Source organism: Narcine bancroftii, chromosome 8 (assembly GCF_036971445.1).
Source record: "Narcine bancroftii isolate sNarBan1 chromosome 8, sNarBan1.hap1, whole genome shotgun sequence".
NCBI lineage: Eukaryota > Metazoa > Chordata > Chondrichthyes > Torpediniformes > Narcinidae > Narcine > Narcine bancroftii.
The window spans coordinates 29,570,836-29,590,634 of NC_091476.1; the positions used below are offsets into that span (position 1 = coordinate 29,570,836).

Below are 19,799 nucleotides of genomic sequence, written 5' to 3' on the forward strand. Positions count from 1 at the left end.
TATAATCTCGTGGTCTATGCTGAAAGTTGCACAGGATCCCACAGTCACAGCCATTTGGAGAAGAGATTTCCAAAGGCCACTCCTCTTTGCATGAGAAAAGGCTTCTTTTGGATGTGGCGAAGATCTAATCAGGAAGTACTCCACCTTCAGAGATTCAAGAGTCATGCAGTACAGAAACAGGTCCTTCGGCCCAACACTTGCCAAGTTGTCAACCTGATCAATACACAAAAATGCTGAAGGAACTCAGCAGGTCCATGTAAAGCAATAGGCAGTCATGTATTTTCTAGTTTGCCAGCGTCTGCAGACACCTGTTCTACCTGAGCTAGTTCATTTACCTATATTTACCCCATATTTCTTGAAATATATGTACCTGCCAAAAGCGATTTTAAATGTTGAAGATATACTTGCCTGTATTCACTTCCTCAGGCAGCTCAATCCATACTTCGACCTCTGTGTGAAAAATAAAATGCCCCTCAGGTCCCTTTAAAATCTTTGATTTTCACCATAAATCTGGGCCCTCTCATTTTAGACTTTCCTCCCCAGATAAAAAAAAGATTGCGCTCATTTACCTCATGATTTTATACGTCTTTAAGGTTACCCTTCAGCCTCCTATGCCAAAGAAAGAACAGTTACAGCCTATCCAGCCTTTCCTTCTAACTCAAGCACCCCCATCCCAGAAATATCCCTGTGAATCTCTTCCACACTCTTTCCAGGTTAACAACATTGTTCCTTTAACTGGGTGACCAGAGCTGCACACAATACTCACAAACGACTTGCACAGTTGTAACATTAGCCAATTGTCACTTGACTCTCTTTATAATTTTGGAATTCTATTTGTTAACTTTTCAATCTTCCAGTCAAATAAATAGAAATCATAATTATACCTCCCAGTCTGAGAAACTAAATAATTGAACACAATTTATAAAAATTCCAAATATTTGTTCTGTTGACCTTAGTGTCACTTATGTATAAAGCTTATGAGTTTTTTTATTTGTAAATGTAAAATCATTAATTTCAGTTTATTTGCAAGATTATAAACAATAAGTAAAAAAGGGTCAAGTTTAAAAGGTGGAGAATATTGCTTACATTTAGAATAAGCTAATGTCAAGTGAAGAATGGATTCTTGGTATTTTACTTATGTTTTACTGTTAATGAGTTAACCAAAACTAAATACAGTAAAATCCCCGTTATCCGGGATTCAATCAACTGGCAAAAAAAAATTGTAGAAATTAAAAAGGCAAAAAATATGAAAGTTTAAAATTGGTGCCTCTAGAAGTCAGTTTGCCAATCCACATAACATGCAGACTCAAGCAAATGGCAAATTTATTTATCCGCATTGACCAATCCCCATTGGTCCCAAATACCAAAGGTTTTACTGTAGCAACTGGCCTTCCTAACAAAAATTGTTTCTCATAACAGTACTGCTTAATTTTAAATTAATTTTCATTTACATGAAAACTCCCAGTATCCAGCACCTATGGGGATTGGTAGATGCCAGATAACTGAATTGTCTGGTTGCTTGAGATGCATGATTGATGAACTAAACACGGGGAGGGCCAATTTTAACCTTTGATATTTTACCCATTTATATTTTCCAAAATTATTTGCTGGTTGCTTGAATTCCGGATAAGGGGGATTTTACTATACTTTCATTGTTTAGCCAATTTCATGTTGTTCAGTCCAAGATTGATCCAAAGCACTCAAATATTTCATTTCTTCTACTTGTTTCATTGCAAAGAGCTCATGTATTGATTTACACATCAGTTTTCGAAGCACCTGTCAGTGGACAATAAATTATTGATTCCAGGTTTTGCTTTCATTGTTTCATTAGTTATTTTCCTTTGTCTACAGGCTGCCATTAAATAGCTGCTCTTCCAACAAGATGAGTTCTGGTAGTTCGGATGAATTCTTTCAGTCAATGAATCACGCAGAACAAACGTTTCGAAAGATGGAGAACTACCTCCAGCATAAGCAGCTGTGTGATGTTCTCCTAATCGTTGGAGATCACAAGATTCCTGCACATCGGTAAAGTTGAAGCTTTATTTCAGTCCATTATATGGCTTTTGTCCATGTCATATCTACCCTTTGGAGACACGTTGGATAACCAGGGCTCATCAGCTCATAAAAATAAAATGGTTTACATTTTTCCAACAATTCAAAACACTGATGGCTGACAATTGAAATAAAAGCAGATCATTTTACTGTTTTGTTTTTATCTGTTATTTCATGTGAATGCAAAAGTAGATGTATTAAAACCTGATGGAAGTAGAGTTTGAAGAGGCACCCAGTATATTAATATCTTTGGCATTATTATTCAATCTACAGCACTGACAATGAGAATTATTATATTTAGCCATTCACCAAGAAGCAAATGTTTAAATATCCTTGGGTTCCCCTTCATTCCCTTGACCTTGTGAATTTCTGTTGTGTCAATGATGATGTCAACCAAAAAAATAAAGTGTAACGGATGTGTTGATGTTATTTGCAGTTAACATTGAATTATATATCTTAGCTTATCTAGTGGGCTTGGTTACAGGGGTACATACATCACAGCACATTCGACAAACACTATGACACTAAGAAAGAACAAGAACAGAAGCAGATTTGATGGGCCGATTGGCCTACTTCTGTTCCTCTCTCTTGTGCAAATGTTAGTTTGGAAATGCCTAGCATAACAGACAAGCCAATAATGGAATTAAAATGGATCATGGTGGATGTCAGGACAATGTGTGTTTCAGGGGAACGGTATTGGATACATTCAGCCTTGTGCTGGCAAATATTGCAAACCCCAGACCCACTTAGTGACAGGGGCCAGACTTTGCAAAAATTAAATGTTGGAACAGGAGAGGCTTTGCAAAACGGACTGAAAATCTGTAATTTCAGGTAACATGGGAAGAGAGGCAGGATAAAGAAGGATGCAGGAGTTGAGAAGACCCCGTGGCGCTCCCAGGAGTAAAACAGTAATCTCTAGAAAAAGAGGGAGATACTGGTATGTACTACATCACAGTAGCTGGAATAGGAGAAGGAGAGAACGCTGTGGGACACACCAGTATAGACCTTTATGAAGCAAAGGGTTGAATTACAGTAACCAGAATAGTTGCTATTATGCGACTCCTAACAAAATGGACTGTAGAAATAAATGGATTTCAAAAGGGAGACCACTTCTTGACTGCTCTTTTGAAGATAAAGGGTTCAGCCTCATAAAGGAAAGAAACTCCAGAACACTTAAGAATCTAAGAGGGAGTTGAAGATCACCACTGTGAGAGTTGAAGAAGAAATCTCTGCCATTGGCTGCTCTGCACACGCTGCAATCACCTTTCAACCACCGTACTCACAACAGCACACTCTGCATGCGCGAGCACCGCGAGGGCACGTTACTTGAATTGAGTACTAGCTGGAAGCAGACACCACAATGTGGGCTTCCTCTCCCTACCCTGTCTATCATGTTTAGTTGTGTTCAGAAAAGTCTTTTATTTGGTTACATCACCCGCTGACTTGACTTGTTATTAAGCGCACAATAACGAACACTGGGAAAATAGCTCAATGAGATTCGTGAGTTTGAACAGTCTGAATCACCATTAACAAACACTTCCTTACTGCTTTTAGCAACAATTTAAAAGAACTTGATGTTTCATGATCACCTCTGAACTACAATTTAATAGACCTTCAAGTTCAACATGACTTTAAAATTCTGGGCCTTAAAACTAACTTTTCAGATTCAAGTTTAAAGTGAAATAGAGTTCGGATTTACACACACACACACACACACACACACACACTCTTATACAATTACATTCATGCTTAGAGTTAAGTGAGAACTGTTATGTGATTAATAGTTTAATAAAAAATCTTATTCTGAATTTGCCACTGTCTGGGGAATCTTCCTTTGCTGTTCTGTAATGAGGTTTGGTTAGTTCGTAACAAGAAGCCATAATTTTCATTATAATCATGTCCGATGTGTGCATTGTGCTGTTGAGTAAAGTCCCAATTTACACTCTTCCATCTAAAAATCACCTGTAACAAAGAAGTTGGTACCATTGAGGTGATGACAGAATTGCTTTTCTGTCAGTAGAATTGAGCCAGTGGAAAGGAAATCAATGAGGCTATGTTTAAGTTGCTTTAAAAACAAATAATTTTGACGTTTATTAAAATTATACTTTTGTAAAAACACAGCATAAATGAATAACAGGAATTAAACATGAAATCATTATTACTATTTCCCCAAGATTTGTTTTAAATTTCTGGGAGTATGAAATAGTGGTGATTAAAGGCTTTTAGCTGACAACTTAGGGCATCAGCATTTAAACAAGAGACACTCAAAGAAATGCACTTGGTGGAGGAAGTAAGTGGGTCAAGCAGCAACAGTGGGAGGAATAAAACAGTCTATGTTTCAAGCCAAAGCCTTTTATCAAGACTGGAGTGATGTACATTCATGCATCAATTAATATCCGTTTGAGCAACGTCCAACCCCATATACGTCCACGGTCCCATAAGGTTATAATAGAGTTCAGAAATCCTGATCGGAGAATGGGATGTCGCAAACATAACTGGATGTAGTGAATGCAACAGCTCTTGCACGCAACATGTGTACTGTATCTTGACAGGTACACTACAGTCTCCCATATAGCTTTGCAAAGTATATAATATGGTTTTTGCACAATGCCCCAATTGCATAACATCCTATTGAACTTATAATTTATTATGACCTCACTGGTGATCAACATGATGCCAAAAACAAATCCATTAAATGTGGCGAATTGATCTTACATTGTTTGTTAGTGTTAAGGACTGACTTGGACAAATGCCTTGAATGGATATGTATCAATTTCTTTGACTAACATGTAACTTTCAGGAAAATAAAGTTTACAAAAAGATTAGTGCCACATTTTGATTTTAAAATGCTCTGATCATCAGTAGTGTTATTTCCATTGCCTGCAGACTGGTTCTCAGTGCTGTTTCAGACTATTTTGCTGCCATGTTTACAAATGATGTACGAGAGGCCAAGCAAGAAGAAATTAAAATGGAGGGTGTTGACCCAGAAGCACTTAAAGCACTCGTTCACTATGCTTACACAGGTAACCCCTAATTAAATATTTACTGTGGACATTCAAACTCAACTTCAGATATCCAATTAATGCATACATCTGTCAACTATTTGGATTAATTTCAACATGTTTGAAAGTTTGAACTATTGAACTTACACGGAAGAATTCAAGACTTGTCCTTATGCTTCCTATTTTGGAAATCTGTCTAATGCACAAACACTGTAGCCAGGAACAAGAATAACAATCTGCTGGAAGAACTCAGTGGGTCGAGCAGTACCAGTGGAAAACAAAGAATGGTCAGTGTTCTGGGTAGAAGCACTTTTTTTTTGAATATTTTATTTATAAATTTTAAACCACAATATTAATTCCATTCCATTAATTTCAACAATTATTTCAGAAGGTTATACATGTGGTATATATAAAATTTAAAAAAAAAACTTCCTCCCTCACCTCCCTCCCTTCCCCACAAACCCCTAAAAAGAAAGAAAAGTAAGAAAAAAAGACATTGAAGAAAGAAAGACTGGAGAAATCCAAGGGAATAAAGCATTTATATCAGTGGTTCTCAACCTTTTTCTTTCCACTCACATACCTGTGATGGCATAGGGATTACTTAAAGTGGTATGTGAGTGGAAAGAAAAAGGTTGAGAACCATTGATTTACATCATGAACTCTAATATTGAGGTCTTCAGAGAGTTTATCAAATGTACAAACCCACATTTTGTAAATATGGTGCCATATTTTCCAAAACAAGTGATATTTATTTCATAAACTATAAGTAATCTTCTCTAAATCATATAGCCATCTTTCCATACCTAAATCCATGGCAATCTTGAGGAAGCATTCCAACCAGAATGTTGACCATTCTTTGGCTTCCACTAATGCTACTCAAGCCATAAGGTTCTTCAAGGCCATTACTTTTTATTTCCGATTCCAGCATTTGTAGTCTACTGTGTCATCAAGTGTCTGGTGCCTGCTTAACACTTATATGAAGCCACTTAAAAAGCTAATGGTCTCACAGGGTTCCATGATTTATATTTGGAGTCATTAAATTATTTTTCAAGATAAGCAATTGATAGAGTTGCAACAATGTTAGATTTAAATTATGAACAATTATATCCACTCATGGAAATTCCACAATGTCACTCACCTGCTACTTTTTCTTCTGTGTTAATGATTTGTTTTATCACCCAGCTCTTATTGTTGGCTTTTAAGGCCTTTAGTCTCACATTTGTGTCATCTATCTGAGGGGGATTATGAGCGAGATTCTATTTTCAGCTAACAAGTTGAGGTCAAATCCTCCTGTGAATTTTGGTTGTGGAGAATTCCTTCTTTGAGGATGACTTCTATTTTGTTACACATGCTTTTTCTATTATCTTTTCCTTTGACCCTGTTCTTTTCCACTTTTCAAAACTTCTATTTAATTCCTTCAGAGACCTTCATAGGCTTTCTCTTGTTCTAGCAGCCTCTACTAACTCTAACCAGATGTCTACACCTGCTGCCATTTCCCACAGAGCTACCAAAGCAGGGAACAGGAAGTTGAAAGTGCTTTGGAAAAGATTGAGTAATAATCAAACAATGGAAAAAAAAAAGACACTTCAAAACGCTTGCACATATTGAAATAAATTGAAAAACTGTAGTCCTTCTAGGCTTTTCTTCTCTATTGAAATAATGGCCTTACCTTTGCCTAGTATAATTTGGAGTGGATTTTCATTGTAAATCATCTGTGTAAAAGAAACACAACATGGTCAAGTTGTAGTCCACAGACTCCATTGGGAGCTTTGGAATCCTGTCATCAGTGAATATCTTACTGGGAGTCTGCCACTTGCAAGGATTTGTACAAAAGATCCAAAGTTGCTGAATGGCTACATGATAAATGCAGGAGTGCTTGCATTTATCACCAAATTTTCTCTGGAAAATCTGAGCCGTCTGACGAGCATTTAGAACCGTAGAAGATCCATTGAACATTATAGCAGAGAAACAAGCCCTTTGGCCCTTCTAGTCTGTGCCGATCCATTTCTCTGCCATCCTACTGACCAGCACCCAGTCCATAGCCATCCATACCTCTCTCATCCATGTACCTTCAACATTTCTTCGACATCTTGCAAAATTGAAAATTACATTTGCCAGATTAAATCGTCCTTGTAACATAACCCATCATTTAAAATTAAAAAAAAAACAAATCCTGGTTTGAAATTAAAATTGTAAATGTCAAAGCCCTTTACTGTTATAACAACTTGTCCTGATACACAATTACATTATCTTTTTAATTCCATGTTGGAAGCAATATTATGAAGTGTTTCTGTGGTGTATGATTCTGTGGCACTAAGACAGTATTACATGTATTGCTGAAGAGTTCTAACCTTTGTCTCACAGGTCTCCTAGAACTGAAGGAGGAAACAATAGAGAGCTTATTAGCTGCAGCTTGTCTTCTGCAGCTCTCTCAAGTAGTGGAAGTGTGTTGCAAATTCCTCATGAAGCAGCTCCATCCATCAAATTGCTTGGGAATAAGATCATTTGCTGATGCTCAAGGCTGCATGAATTTGCTGAAGGTGGCTCACAGCTATACCACGGTAAGAACTTTACAGATCAATATGCAAAGCCTTCACCTCCTTTGCATTTGCTTTTATATGCAGTTCTATGGAGAAATTTTCCAGAAGACAAAAGATCCTAACACTTCTGTCCACAGTGAAAATTACTGCAAATTATAGTTTTGCCTGGTCTTTTGATGACTTTGATGTTTATTCAAAGAGATAACTCTAAGTCCAATAGGGAAACTTTTTAATTGTTAATTTAGACATACAGCACAATAACAGGCCATTTCGGCCCACGAGTCTGTGCTGCCCAATTAACTTACACGCCTGATACGTACCAGCTCGAATTCAATCAGATTGCAGTTTTTTTTGGAATATGACAATTAAAATCTATTTTTGTTCCCTCTGAAATGAAAACCATAACTTTTCAGTTTGTTTTATGACATTGTGGAAATTTGACGTGGTACTTTCAGGACCAAGTCATTTTAACAACATAAGAAATAGAAGCAGGAGTAGGCCATTCAGCCCACCAAGACTGCTCTGCCATTCAACGTGATCAGAGGTGATCTGATGATAGGCTCACCTCCACCTATCTGCCTTTTCCCCATATCTCTTAATTCTGTAATTATGTAGAAATCTATCCAATCTTGTGACTGAGGTCACCTTCACTGGTTCAATGGGTAGTGAATTTCACAGATTCACCACCCTCTGGGAAAAGTAGTTCCTCCTCATCTCTGACATAATTTTAAGGCTTTGAGGCCATTGGGGCATGGAATGTTGCATTTCCCATCTTAATGGGGCATTATAACGGAAGATAGAGAAAGCTCTCCTCAAAATGACTATTACCATTCACTCTGGAATGAAATGGGATAGTCAACGCAGTGAGAGACTGTAATCTCATTTTATAAAGAAGATGATCAATTTCATATTCTTCTTATCCTCACTGCCTCTTCTCTCCAATCTCTCCTCACATCACAGCAACCATAGTCCTCTGCAGCTGAAAGAATTTGGTTTGGTTGTGGACTGTCCCTTCATAGTTGGGAGCAAGTTCAAGGGGATGCTGCATTAAGTTCCAGCAGCTGCAAGAAATTATAATAGATCAGGAGCTAGTGCTGAACTTGACATGATGTAGAGTTATTAAAATACTTCACTCTGTGCGTGACTTTTACAAATGCTTTATTGTGACCCAAAGTTTCTCATCTCTGATACAGGTATACCATCACACTGTCTGAAATGAATTAATACAGTCCATGAAGTGTTATTTCAAACTTTCTGCTCCATATGACCAAATAATTCATTCAATAAATTTGTGAAGTAATGGTTGCACTAAAACATACACACACTAGCTCCCATTTTGCACAATGAATCTTTGATCTAATGATACTCCTGCAAAACACCAAATTTCAGGAGAATAAATCCCTGATTCTGATTTTACTTGTGTATATAGTGTCTCTCTTAAGTTTGCTTTGAGATCAGGCAATAAGATCTCAAATAGGCATGGGATACTGATAATAGGGCAAGAATTGGGTGGTCATTGCCACCTTCTCATTCTGAGAAACACTTTATGGTTATTTTACAAATTTTTATGGGAAAACATAATTACATAACTTTGTTTCCTAATTTATGTAAAATCACGACCAAAGCTAAATGGGACTTCCTGTTTCTAGTTTATCATGAGGAGATCCCTGGCTCATCAAAGCACTGACCTTGAATTGATATTCTGTGCAAGTGAAAAGTTGTTCGTTCCGTTCACAACACTGAGGGAAATAACCAATGAAGTAAAATAAAATTCAAATTACAAGCCAACAATGTAGAAATTGCTTAATCACTTCATGCCAAGAGGAAAAGGCAGACACCAAAAACAACCAGGGCTCCAAAGCTAAAACATGTTTTTATTTGCTATTGGCAGCACTTCTTTCCAAATGCATCTTGGAAACCCATCATATATAATAGCCCTGATAGTGGTCCATAAATCACGTAAGATAAATCAAGGTCCAAACTGCATGTACCAGTAATTTAGTGAGATATATAACATCCAACTGAAGGATTCAAGTGAGAACCATGAAGTCTCTGAATACTGTTGCCAATATTACTTACTCAATCTACATCAAGAAAATAAATAATTGGTCATTCATCTTACTCTGCTTGTAGATTGTTGTTCTGTATACATTTTCATTTCAAGGAAGTTCATTCCTGGATATAAAGCACTAGGCACAATTAGAAAGATGATCTAGACACAAGTACTTTTTAAAATTAATCTGCAAGATTAATATATTAATAATTTGCAGAAGCTTGCAACTGACCAGGTGCTTCATGCCTCCACCTCACGAGAGTGAACCATGAGTCATTGTGCTGCCCCACAGCTACAAAGCAAGACATCAGATTACAGAGCAAGTAAACTGAGTTACAATGTGACCATAGAAATCATCTATGTACATGTCGCAAGTGGAAATTTACAGTGTAGTGGAAGCAAATTTAAAGTCCTTGCTCCACTCACTGCTGTGTCTGTTTGAACTTGTGAGCTCTCACTTCTCACTCCCCCTTGGATAGTTTACCAAGCAATAGTTTTTACTTGGAGTTTACAGAAAAAAAAAATGCAGGAGAAACTCAGCAAGTCTCTCAGTGTTCTTTATGTGGCAAAGATAAAGATAAGTAACCAACATTTCCTGCCTGTGCCCTTCATCAAGATATGAGCAAAAAGCAAGCAGGTGACTGCATAAAATGGTGGGGGGTTGAGGAACACAAGCTGAGAGGCAAGAGAGCATAGGTGGGGGCACAAGAGAAAAAAGCTGAGACAAAGGACAGGATTCTACTTGTCCTCACCTAACACCACCACAGCCTCTGCATCCAACGTATTATCCTTCACAATTTCTGTCACCTCCAATATGATCCCAGCCAAGATACATCTTCCCTTATCCTCCTGTCTCTGCTTTCTGCATGGACCACTCCCTCTGTGACTCCCTCTTTCACTCATACCTTCTCACTAATTGCCCCTCTGGTACCTTTCCCTGTGACCGCAGGAAGTGCTATACTTGCACTCACTTCTCTTCTGTCACCACCACTTCAGGCCCTAAACAGTTTTTCCAAGTGAAGCAATACCTCACTTGTGAATCTATAGGGGCCATCTACTGCATCCGGTGCTCCCATTGTGACTTTCCCTACATCAGAGAGATTGAATGCAGTGCGGGAGATCGTTTCATTGAGATCCTTCAATCTGTCCACAGTAATACCGGGGATCTCCCACTGGCCCACAATTTCAATTCTGTTCCAAACTTCCATGCAGATATGTCCATCCATGTCCTCATGCACTGCATACCACGGTCACCTGCAAATTGGAGGAGCAACATCTAATATTCCTTCTGGGCACTCTCCAACCAGATGGCATTAAAAGCAACCTCCAGTTTCTGTTAGGCCCCTGCCCTGTCTCACTCTCTTCCCCATCCCTCTGTCTCCTTTCCTCCAGCTCTAAACCCCCTTCCCTCTCCATTCAGAGAGTCTTACCCTCCGCCTGCCATTTCTCAGCTTTTTTCTCTCCCACCATATCCACCTCTTACTTGTGAGCCTGTCCTCCTATTCCCATCATTTTGTTCAATCGCCTACCTGTTTTTTGCTCATACCTTGACGAACGGCCCAAGCCCAAAACATTGGTTATTTATCTTTACCTATGCTACGTAAAGAACACTGCCTGATGTGCAAAGTTTTACCAGCATTTTTGTATAAGCTAGAATCACATTGTCTGCAGACTTCCTTGTTCAACAGTTTTAACTTTGAATGAAGAATTTCAAATAATACCCATGAAACCTCTGATAACAAACTTGGCTGCATTTCAATTCGGGTCTTTAGATATTTTAAAACCATATTTTAATTAGAGTTCAAACACTATTCTGCATTGGATGATAGGTGGTTCATCAAGCAAGTGACTTCAAAATAAATGTACCAAGGATTCTGAGGACATCCTGTTTAATCCTTTCAGTCGTGGACAGAACAGTACAGATGAACAATTAGCAATTTCCTGCTGCAGTATCTTTCACATACACACAAAGCCCATCCTGATAAACACTTTTGCCTATTTTTGTAAACTGAGATGGTCCAGGCTTCCTCTTCCTTTTTTTTCCAGTCAAAACCACAATGAAGGATTGTGATAGGATGTGGAATGATGGCTCATATTTCTTGCTACAATTGGAGTCAGCACTTTAATCTTTGCCTATTTTGCAGTCATTCTATATTTTGCAACACCAAAAGAGATGAAAGATGTCAGTGAAATGCCAAAATAACTCAAACAACTGAACTAAACAAGAATCTGTCTGCTGGAGGAACTCTGAGCCGATCAGCATCAGTGGGCGAAAAAGGATTATTGGTGTTTCGAGTCGGAATCCTTCAAGAAGATTTGATGAAAGGTTCCGAAATGTGTTTTCCATCCACGGATGCTGCTCGACCTGCTGAATTCTGCCAGTAGGCTGATCTTTCGCTACAGATTCCAGGATCTGCAGTCTCCTTGATATAAACATTGTTTGTGAACTGGCTGGACCAACCACAGCGGCAGTGAAGAAAGTACACTGACGCCTTTATTTTCATAGATAGCTAAGGAAGTTCAGCATGTCCCCCTTGTGCCTCAACAATTTCTACAGATGAACCATTGGAAACATGCCTGCTGGATGTATCACAATGTGATATAGGAACTGCTCTGCCCAATATTGAATGAAGCAGGGGTGGAGGGAGGGGGGGGGGTAGGGTATTTTTTAGTTTTTAGTTTAGTTCTTCCTTAGTTTTTAGGTTTGTTTTCTTTCTTTTCCTTTTATATATTCTCAACATATATCCGTTAACACTGGAATATTGTGATTTATTATTGCTTGCTATTATTATCTCATATATTTTGGTTTAAATAAAATATTCAAAAAAAAATTGAATGAAGCTGAAAAAGTCAAGTTTATTGTCATCTGACTGTACATGTACAACCCAACAGAGTAGTGTTCTCCAGTCCTGGGTACAAAACATCCAGACACACGACCATGTCATAACACACATACAGACAAATAATAACAAGTATTTCATCTATAGAAATAAATGAATAAATATTATTTCATGAATATGAGAGTCTTGAATTGTTAGTGTGAACAGTTCCTTTGGTCATTCAGAATTGTTACTGTCTGTGGGCAGAAGCTGTTCCTCAGCCTGGTGGTGCTCTGATATATCTGTGTCTCTTCTATGGAGGATCATTAAGTTTCTCTCCAAGAGAAGGATATCTCCTCATGTCTATTTGTTTCACGGGTATATTGAGGTCAGCAAGGGAGAAGTTGGTATCAGTTCCCTTCCACCCAGTTTCCCTCAAATAACACAGTGATATCTAGCAGTGTTTGGGGGTCCCTGTAAACGTTAAAACTTTGTGATTCTGATTTTTGTTAATTTTATGACTATCCCTTTAAGAAAGATTGTATTTTTGTCATGTTGCCATAGTTACTATGACATCACATGTTGTAATATCTGAGCCAACCAAGAGTTTTGCGTTCAGTCTTCAAAGAACCATTGAAGATATGTGAGATTGAAATACTTTTATTTGAATTCATTTTAATCATCTTAATTTTGGTTTAACTGTTTAATAAAGAATATTATTATAATACAGAATGCTTTATTTACTCAAGTTATAAAAATTTTGATGCAAATTTATGCAAAATAGTTATATCAACTATTTAAAGGCTACATAAAGGTTGAAAATATGAAATTTGGTTTATTGGAGTGATAAAATAGTAATTTGGAATATCGTCGCTTATGTTTCTGTGAAGACGACATGTTTTGAAATTGGGAAATGCAGAAGATTGTAAAGTGTCATCTATTGTCTCCATTTATTCCCTGGAGTGTCGAAAAATGAGAGGAGATTTGATAGAGGTAGTTAAAATTATGAGGGGGATAGACAGAGGGTAGGTGAGATACAAACAAGAGGATATGAGTTAAGAGTGAAAGGGGAAAATTTTAGGGGGAACTTCTTCACACAGATAATTGTAGGAGTGTGGAACAAGCTACCAGCTGAAGCGGTGAATGTGGACTCAATTTTAACATTTATGAAGAATGTGGACAGGTACATGGTATGAGGGCTATGGACTGGGTGCAGATTAGTGGGACTAGGCAAAAAAATGGTTCGGCCCGACTAGCAGGGCTGAAGGGGTCTGTTTCTGTGCTGTAATGTTCTATGGTTCTAAAATATGCAGGCATGATAATGAACGAGGTCTGGAGAGCTTTATGCCAAGTCCAGTGGACATCTGAAGTCAGCACCACTTCAGTTGTTTAATTTTTGAACCAGAAATGCACACAAATATCCTGCAGGGATGGCAGTGGAAAGATCTGTTGCTTGCCTTCTGCTCACAGTATGATCTCAGTGCATTTTCTTTAATGCACAATTGAATTTGAGGGCTCTGATTTTCTGATAATGTCAATACTCTGTTAAATATTTCAACTGCAGACTAACCTGTGCTTCCTGAGAGTGCATTATTACTTCTTTATTGGTGAGCTTTATGCACTCAATTAATAAAACTGAAGGCTTAATAGACTTTTTATAGCATCATCGGTAGAAGTGCATCTCACTAAATATATTTCAGTGTTGGCTTTTGCAGACAAGCAGCTTTGGTTCATTTTCCAATGCCTGTCATTTGAAGTGATCAGAATAAAAGATGCTTATCTAAAACAGTACATTAAAAGAACAGTTCCACACAGTACAGAAACCACAATGGCAACAAGAGGACAGTTAATGGACATGACGAGCAGGGTGAAGGAAAATCCCAAGAGATTTGATAGGTACTATGTATTTAGAATAATGGAGTGATGAGGGACAGAATTGGTCCCATTAAAGATCAACGTGGCTGTCTTTGTGTGGAGTCACAAGAGATTTAGTGAGGTTTTACATGAATATTTCACATGATTTTAATATGGAAATTATGTAAGATAATGAATTGAAGCAAACAAGTAACAATGTCCTGGATCATATATGAAGATGTTAGTGACTTTGGCACATATTAAAGTGAACAAATTGCAAGGGCCCATCCAAGTGAATTCTCACACCTTCCGGGTACCTCGGGAAGAAATCCTGAAGAAATCCTGAAAATGGTACGTGACAGGAAATTTTTCATGTGATTTTCATGACAGCAGCCAAAAATCCATAAAATATACCCCAAGTGTTTGGAAGAAAAATCTTCATTTTCCAGTGTAATTTGAAGCCATGCTCTTCAATGGTGTTCAAACAGAAATGTTATGATCCAATCGTGTTGCAATTTTCACATCTAAGGGGAATTATACACATTTGACAAGTAGCATCTAGTGTAACTGATCATTGTCTTGTTCAATTGGTCACAGGAACATTTCATGGAAGTGATTAAGAATCAAGAGTTCCTTCTTCTCCCTGCCAGTGAGATTAAAAAACTTCTTGCTAGTGATGACATTAATGTTCCTGATGAGGAAATGATATTCGAAGCTCTGATGATGTGGGTGAAGTACGAGTCACAGAGGAGACAACAGGATCTCGCGATGCTCTTGTCTTACATCAGACTACCTTTACTCCCTCCACAGGTAAAAGAAAACACAATTAAGTCTAAAAGATTTTTTCACATAGGATTATCAATCATATGGCACTGCTTTAATTGATTATTATTCAGCATATCACTGATATTCAAATGACCAGTCCCAACCTTCATTTATCTCTGTTGATTCAATGATTCAACATCTGTCCTCATTGCTGCACCTCAGCTTTAACATAATGAGCTAAACATTGTCCAGAGGCACAAGTAGGAAAATTCATTATCTTTTTTCCAGGTGGCGACAAGAACATTAGTTCTCCTCTAAGATTTGTGATGCAAACTTAGGTCTCATCACCCACAGTCTCACCCCGACCCCTACTATTTTAAATCTACACAAGATGGCAATAGAACCAGGGACTGAAACACAAAAGTCTACAGATGCTGTGACTGTAGTCAAAGCACACAGTAAATGCTGGAGGAACTCAGCTGGCCTTGCAGCGTCCATAGGAGGTAAAAATATATTATTGACATTTTGGGCCTGAGCCCTTCCTCAAGGTGGAACCAGTCCTCTTCTCCATCCAAATGATCCCCAGTTACATTATTTCCTAATGTTCTCCCAGGGTGAGAAGTGAAAGTCAAATAGGGCCTTTGAGATAAAATTATCTAGTCTAATTTCAGAGTTGTGCACATGTTTCTGTCTTGTGTTGTATTCCCAGATGGTCCACATTGAAACTCAGACCAATTTTAATATGAACAAACCTAAAAAGAATTAATAATTTTAATTACGACCACAATAATATTTCCTTTCCTATTAAGTAGTTTGAAAATAGAGGCCAAAATACTTTTTGAAATATCATAACATGTTTTATGACAAATAATGATTGATGAATTCTGTTGACTTCAGCTTTTGGCCGATTTGGAAAACAATCCGATGTTTGCTGATGACTTGGAGTGCCAGAAGCTCCTTATGGAAGCCATGAGGTATCATTTGTTGCCAGAAAGACGGCCCATGATGCAAAGTCCCAGAACCAAACCTAGAAAGTCCACAGTTGGAGCACTTTATGCAGTAGGAGGAATGGATTCTAACAAGGGTAAAATGAATAGGAAATTGCAGCATGAATTGAGATAATATTGCAAATGTGAAAAGAATGATAACTTGCTTGTATTTTTGTTGGTAACTCTCCGGCATGCCACACAACAGACATCGAAACTTTTTCATTTTTTTAAGAATAATTTTAAATTTTTGCTCAGCTGTTTAGAATTTAGAATATTTCTTGAAGGAAATATACCTTTTTTTCATTTTAGCTATTTATATATTCTCTCTCCATCCCCTTTATAGAGAAATTCTTCTGCCATATTCCAATCAAGTAATTGTATAATCTTCCAAAACAAGCACCAATTTTACCTGGGATCTCTCTTTCCATAATCACTGTAATGACATTTTTGGCTCTCGTTCCATGTCTCCACAATTGGTAAAAACGCAATACTGGAGAAACTCAGCAGGTCAAATAGTGTCCTTTATATAGCAAAGGTGAAGATACGTAACCGATGTTTTCAGCTTGAGCCCTTCATCATGGTAAGTTTCTCCAGCATTGTGTTTTTACTTCAATCACAGTGTCTGCAGACTTTCATACTTTTCTCCACAGCTGGGTCGCAGTTCCAATTAAAATCTTCCCTCCACAGAAATCATAAAATGGGAAACATGATCAGTGATCTGTGAGATAGATATTCTGATGTATTGGTACAATGTACCTCTCAGCTGTCCTTGTCCATCCATGAACTCATGCCTGGTCTGAGTTGCTACCTCAGACAATAAAGTTGGTTACTGCAGTAGCTAAGGCAGGAAGCCAGTAGTTCATAATATTTCTCCTACTTTGTGAAGAATTAAAACTTAGCAATTTGACTGAATTCATATTTTTAGATTTATAATTTTCATTTGTTGAAATTTCTCAGCTATACCATTAACTATTCCAATAGGTGCCACAACAGTAGAAAAATATGATCTCAGGACAAATACCTGGATACAAGTCGGTACAATGAATGGGCGACGTCTGCAGTTTGGTGTGGCGGTGATTGACAATAAACTGTATGTTGTTGGTGGGAGAGATGGATTAAAGACATCCAATACTGTTGAATGTTATAATCCAATAGCCAAAGTTTGGTCGATAATGCCACCAATGTCCACCCATAGACATGGTCTAGGTAAGAAATATCTATTTTCATCTTATTTACAAACATTTACATATACTAACCAACCTCTCGAGCTGAAGCATTACACAGTGTTATATTACTTATGGTTCATGGTTTTTGCAAAGCAAAAATTTATATATATGAATCTATTCAACACAAAAAATTGCTTTAAGAATGATATTATTACAATCCTCTGATATGGTAAGGTCTGCACCATTTACACCATGGCTGTTTTTGACAAACACATATTTCCAAAAGCACATGGTGCAGTACAGCAAACTCTATCAAATGGTCCATTCTTAACTATAACATTCAGTCACTGATCATCAGCCTAAAGAGGTGACCTTCACATTGTGGGAAGAGGGGGTGGAGATGGGGAATTGCAAACATACAAACATGAGAAATCGGAGAAGGAGTAGGCCATCTGCCCAGCCAGTCTGCCCTGCCAATCCACAAAATCATGGCTGATCTGGCAGTGGGCTCAACTCCACTCACCTGCCTTTTTGCCATACACTTAATTCCCCAACTATGCAAAAATCTACCTGTGTTTTAAATATATTCAATGAGACAACATCCACTGCTTCCTTGGGCAGAGAATATTGCTAACATTGGATAACTGGAGGGTGGCTAATGTTATACCTTTATCATAAGAAGGATTGCAAAGACAGCCAAGGAAATACAGACCAGTAAGCCTAACATCCGTGGTGGAAAGCAAGAAGGGGACTCCAAGAGACAGGATTGACCTGCATTTAGAAAGGGAAAAACTGATTTGGGATAGTCAGTATAGCTTTACACCTTTGAAATCATGTCTCACAAATTTAAAATTCTTTGAAGTGATGATGGAGAGGTTGATAAGATCGGGGAGGTAGATGTTGTCTACACGGACTTTAGCAAGACTTTTGACTGCATCCTGCATGGTATATTTGCTTGTAACTTGCATAACATGGAATAGTGTAAGCTAGCCAATTAGGTATAAAATGGTGATCGGAGTCACAGAGAGGTAGTGGAGTGTTGTTTATTTAGGTTGGAGGCCGGTGAACAATGTTATGTTGCAGAGATCCAGGATGGGTCCACTGGTGTATTTTTACATAATGATAGAGATGAGAATGTGGTAAAGAAGTTTGTGACTCACACCAAAATTGGTGGCTGAGTGGACAGTGAAGGAGGTTATCTGATATTACAGAGGATATGGAACAATTAGGAGAGTGGGCCAGGGAATAGCTGATGGAATTTAACTCAGACAAGTCCAGAGTGTTACATTTCAGCAAATGAAACCAGGACAGGGCCTGCCTAGTAAATGTTCAGGTCCTGGAGAGGGTTTTCGATCAAGATGACCCAGAGACACATTGCATGCTCATCTGTAAGTGGTGACATAGGAAGACAGGGTGGTTCGGCACAGCATTCAGCACAAATGTTGGAAAATCATGTTACAACAGTAGAAGACTCTGACGTGGTCACATTTGGAGTATTGTGTTCAGTTCTGGTTGCCTAGCTACAGAAAGAATGTCATTCAGCATATAATTCAGCTGGAAAAGGTGCAGGTAATATTCACAAGGATATTACTGGAACTGGAGGCCTTGAGTTAGAAGGAGTGAAACATGAATGTCTGCAGATGCTGTAATTGTAGTAAAAATACAGAAATGTTGGAAGAACTCACAGGCCTTGCAGTGTCCACTGGAGATAATGATATGTATATAACTGATGTAGTGGGCCTGAGTCTCCCTTCAAAGAGTAAAAATAGGCTGTCATCTGAATTAAAAGGCTGGGGAGAAGGGAAGAATGGGCAGGGGGAGGAGTGGAGACAAAGAGACAGAAGGTGCTAATTGTATATGGATAGGAGGACAGGTGAGAATTGATGGGGGGAGAGGGGGTTTTGGCTCTCTGAATGAAGAGCTTGGGTAAAGGAGTCAGAGGGAAAAGGGAAGAGAGAAAGAGCTAGAGGAAAGGAGACAAAGAGAACAATGGGGGTAGGAATAAATCTAATGGAAATTGGAGAGGTCAATATTAATGCCATCCAGTTGGAGTGTGCACAGATTGAAATGAGGTGTTGTTCCTCCAAATACGAGGGGACTCTAAGAGGTCATGGAACCTATAGAGATTAAGGAAAAGGAGGTGCTTGGTGTTTTCAGGCAAAGAAAGGTGAATAAATCTTCAGGGCTTGATAAGGCATTCCCCTGGACCTTGAAAGAGGCTGGAGTAGAAATTGTAGGGGCACTAGCAGAGATATTTAACATGTGCTTAGTCTAGGGTGTGGTGCCAGAGGACTGGAGGGTTGCTCATGTTCTTTTCTTTGAAAAAAGGTTCTAAAATTATAGGTTGGGGTAAGTTATTGGAAGGTGTTCTAAGATCGGATATAGAAGTATTTGGATGGACAGAGACTGATTAGGATTAGTCATCAGGGCTTTGTGCACGGTAGATCATGTTTAATAAATTTTATAGAGTTTTTGGAGGAAGTTACCAGAAACATTGATGAAGGAAAGGCTATGGATGTTGTCAACATGGGTTTTAGTAAGTCCTTTGGCAACATCCTG

General features: G+C 38.2%; 1 protein-coding gene across 1 annotated transcript in view; it reads left to right on the forward strand.

Annotated features, from left to right (window-relative positions):
* LOC138740568 (kelch-like protein 4) overlaps positions 1–19,799 on the forward strand; it is a 110,348-nt gene that overhangs the window by 63,703 nt on the left and 26,846 nt on the right. Inside the window, exons 2-7 of the mRNA XM_069893418.1 lie at positions 1,852–2,025; positions 4,939–5,075; positions 7,419–7,615; positions 14,918–15,130; positions 15,983–16,169; positions 17,056–17,280. Of these exons, the coding sequence (XP_069749519.1) occupies positions 1,852–2,025; positions 4,939–5,075; positions 7,419–7,615; positions 14,918–15,130; positions 15,983–16,169; positions 17,056–17,280 (1,133 nt within the window). The remainder of the gene's footprint in view (positions 1–1,851; positions 2,026–4,938; positions 5,076–7,418; positions 7,616–14,917; positions 15,131–15,982; positions 16,170–17,055; positions 17,281–19,799) is intronic.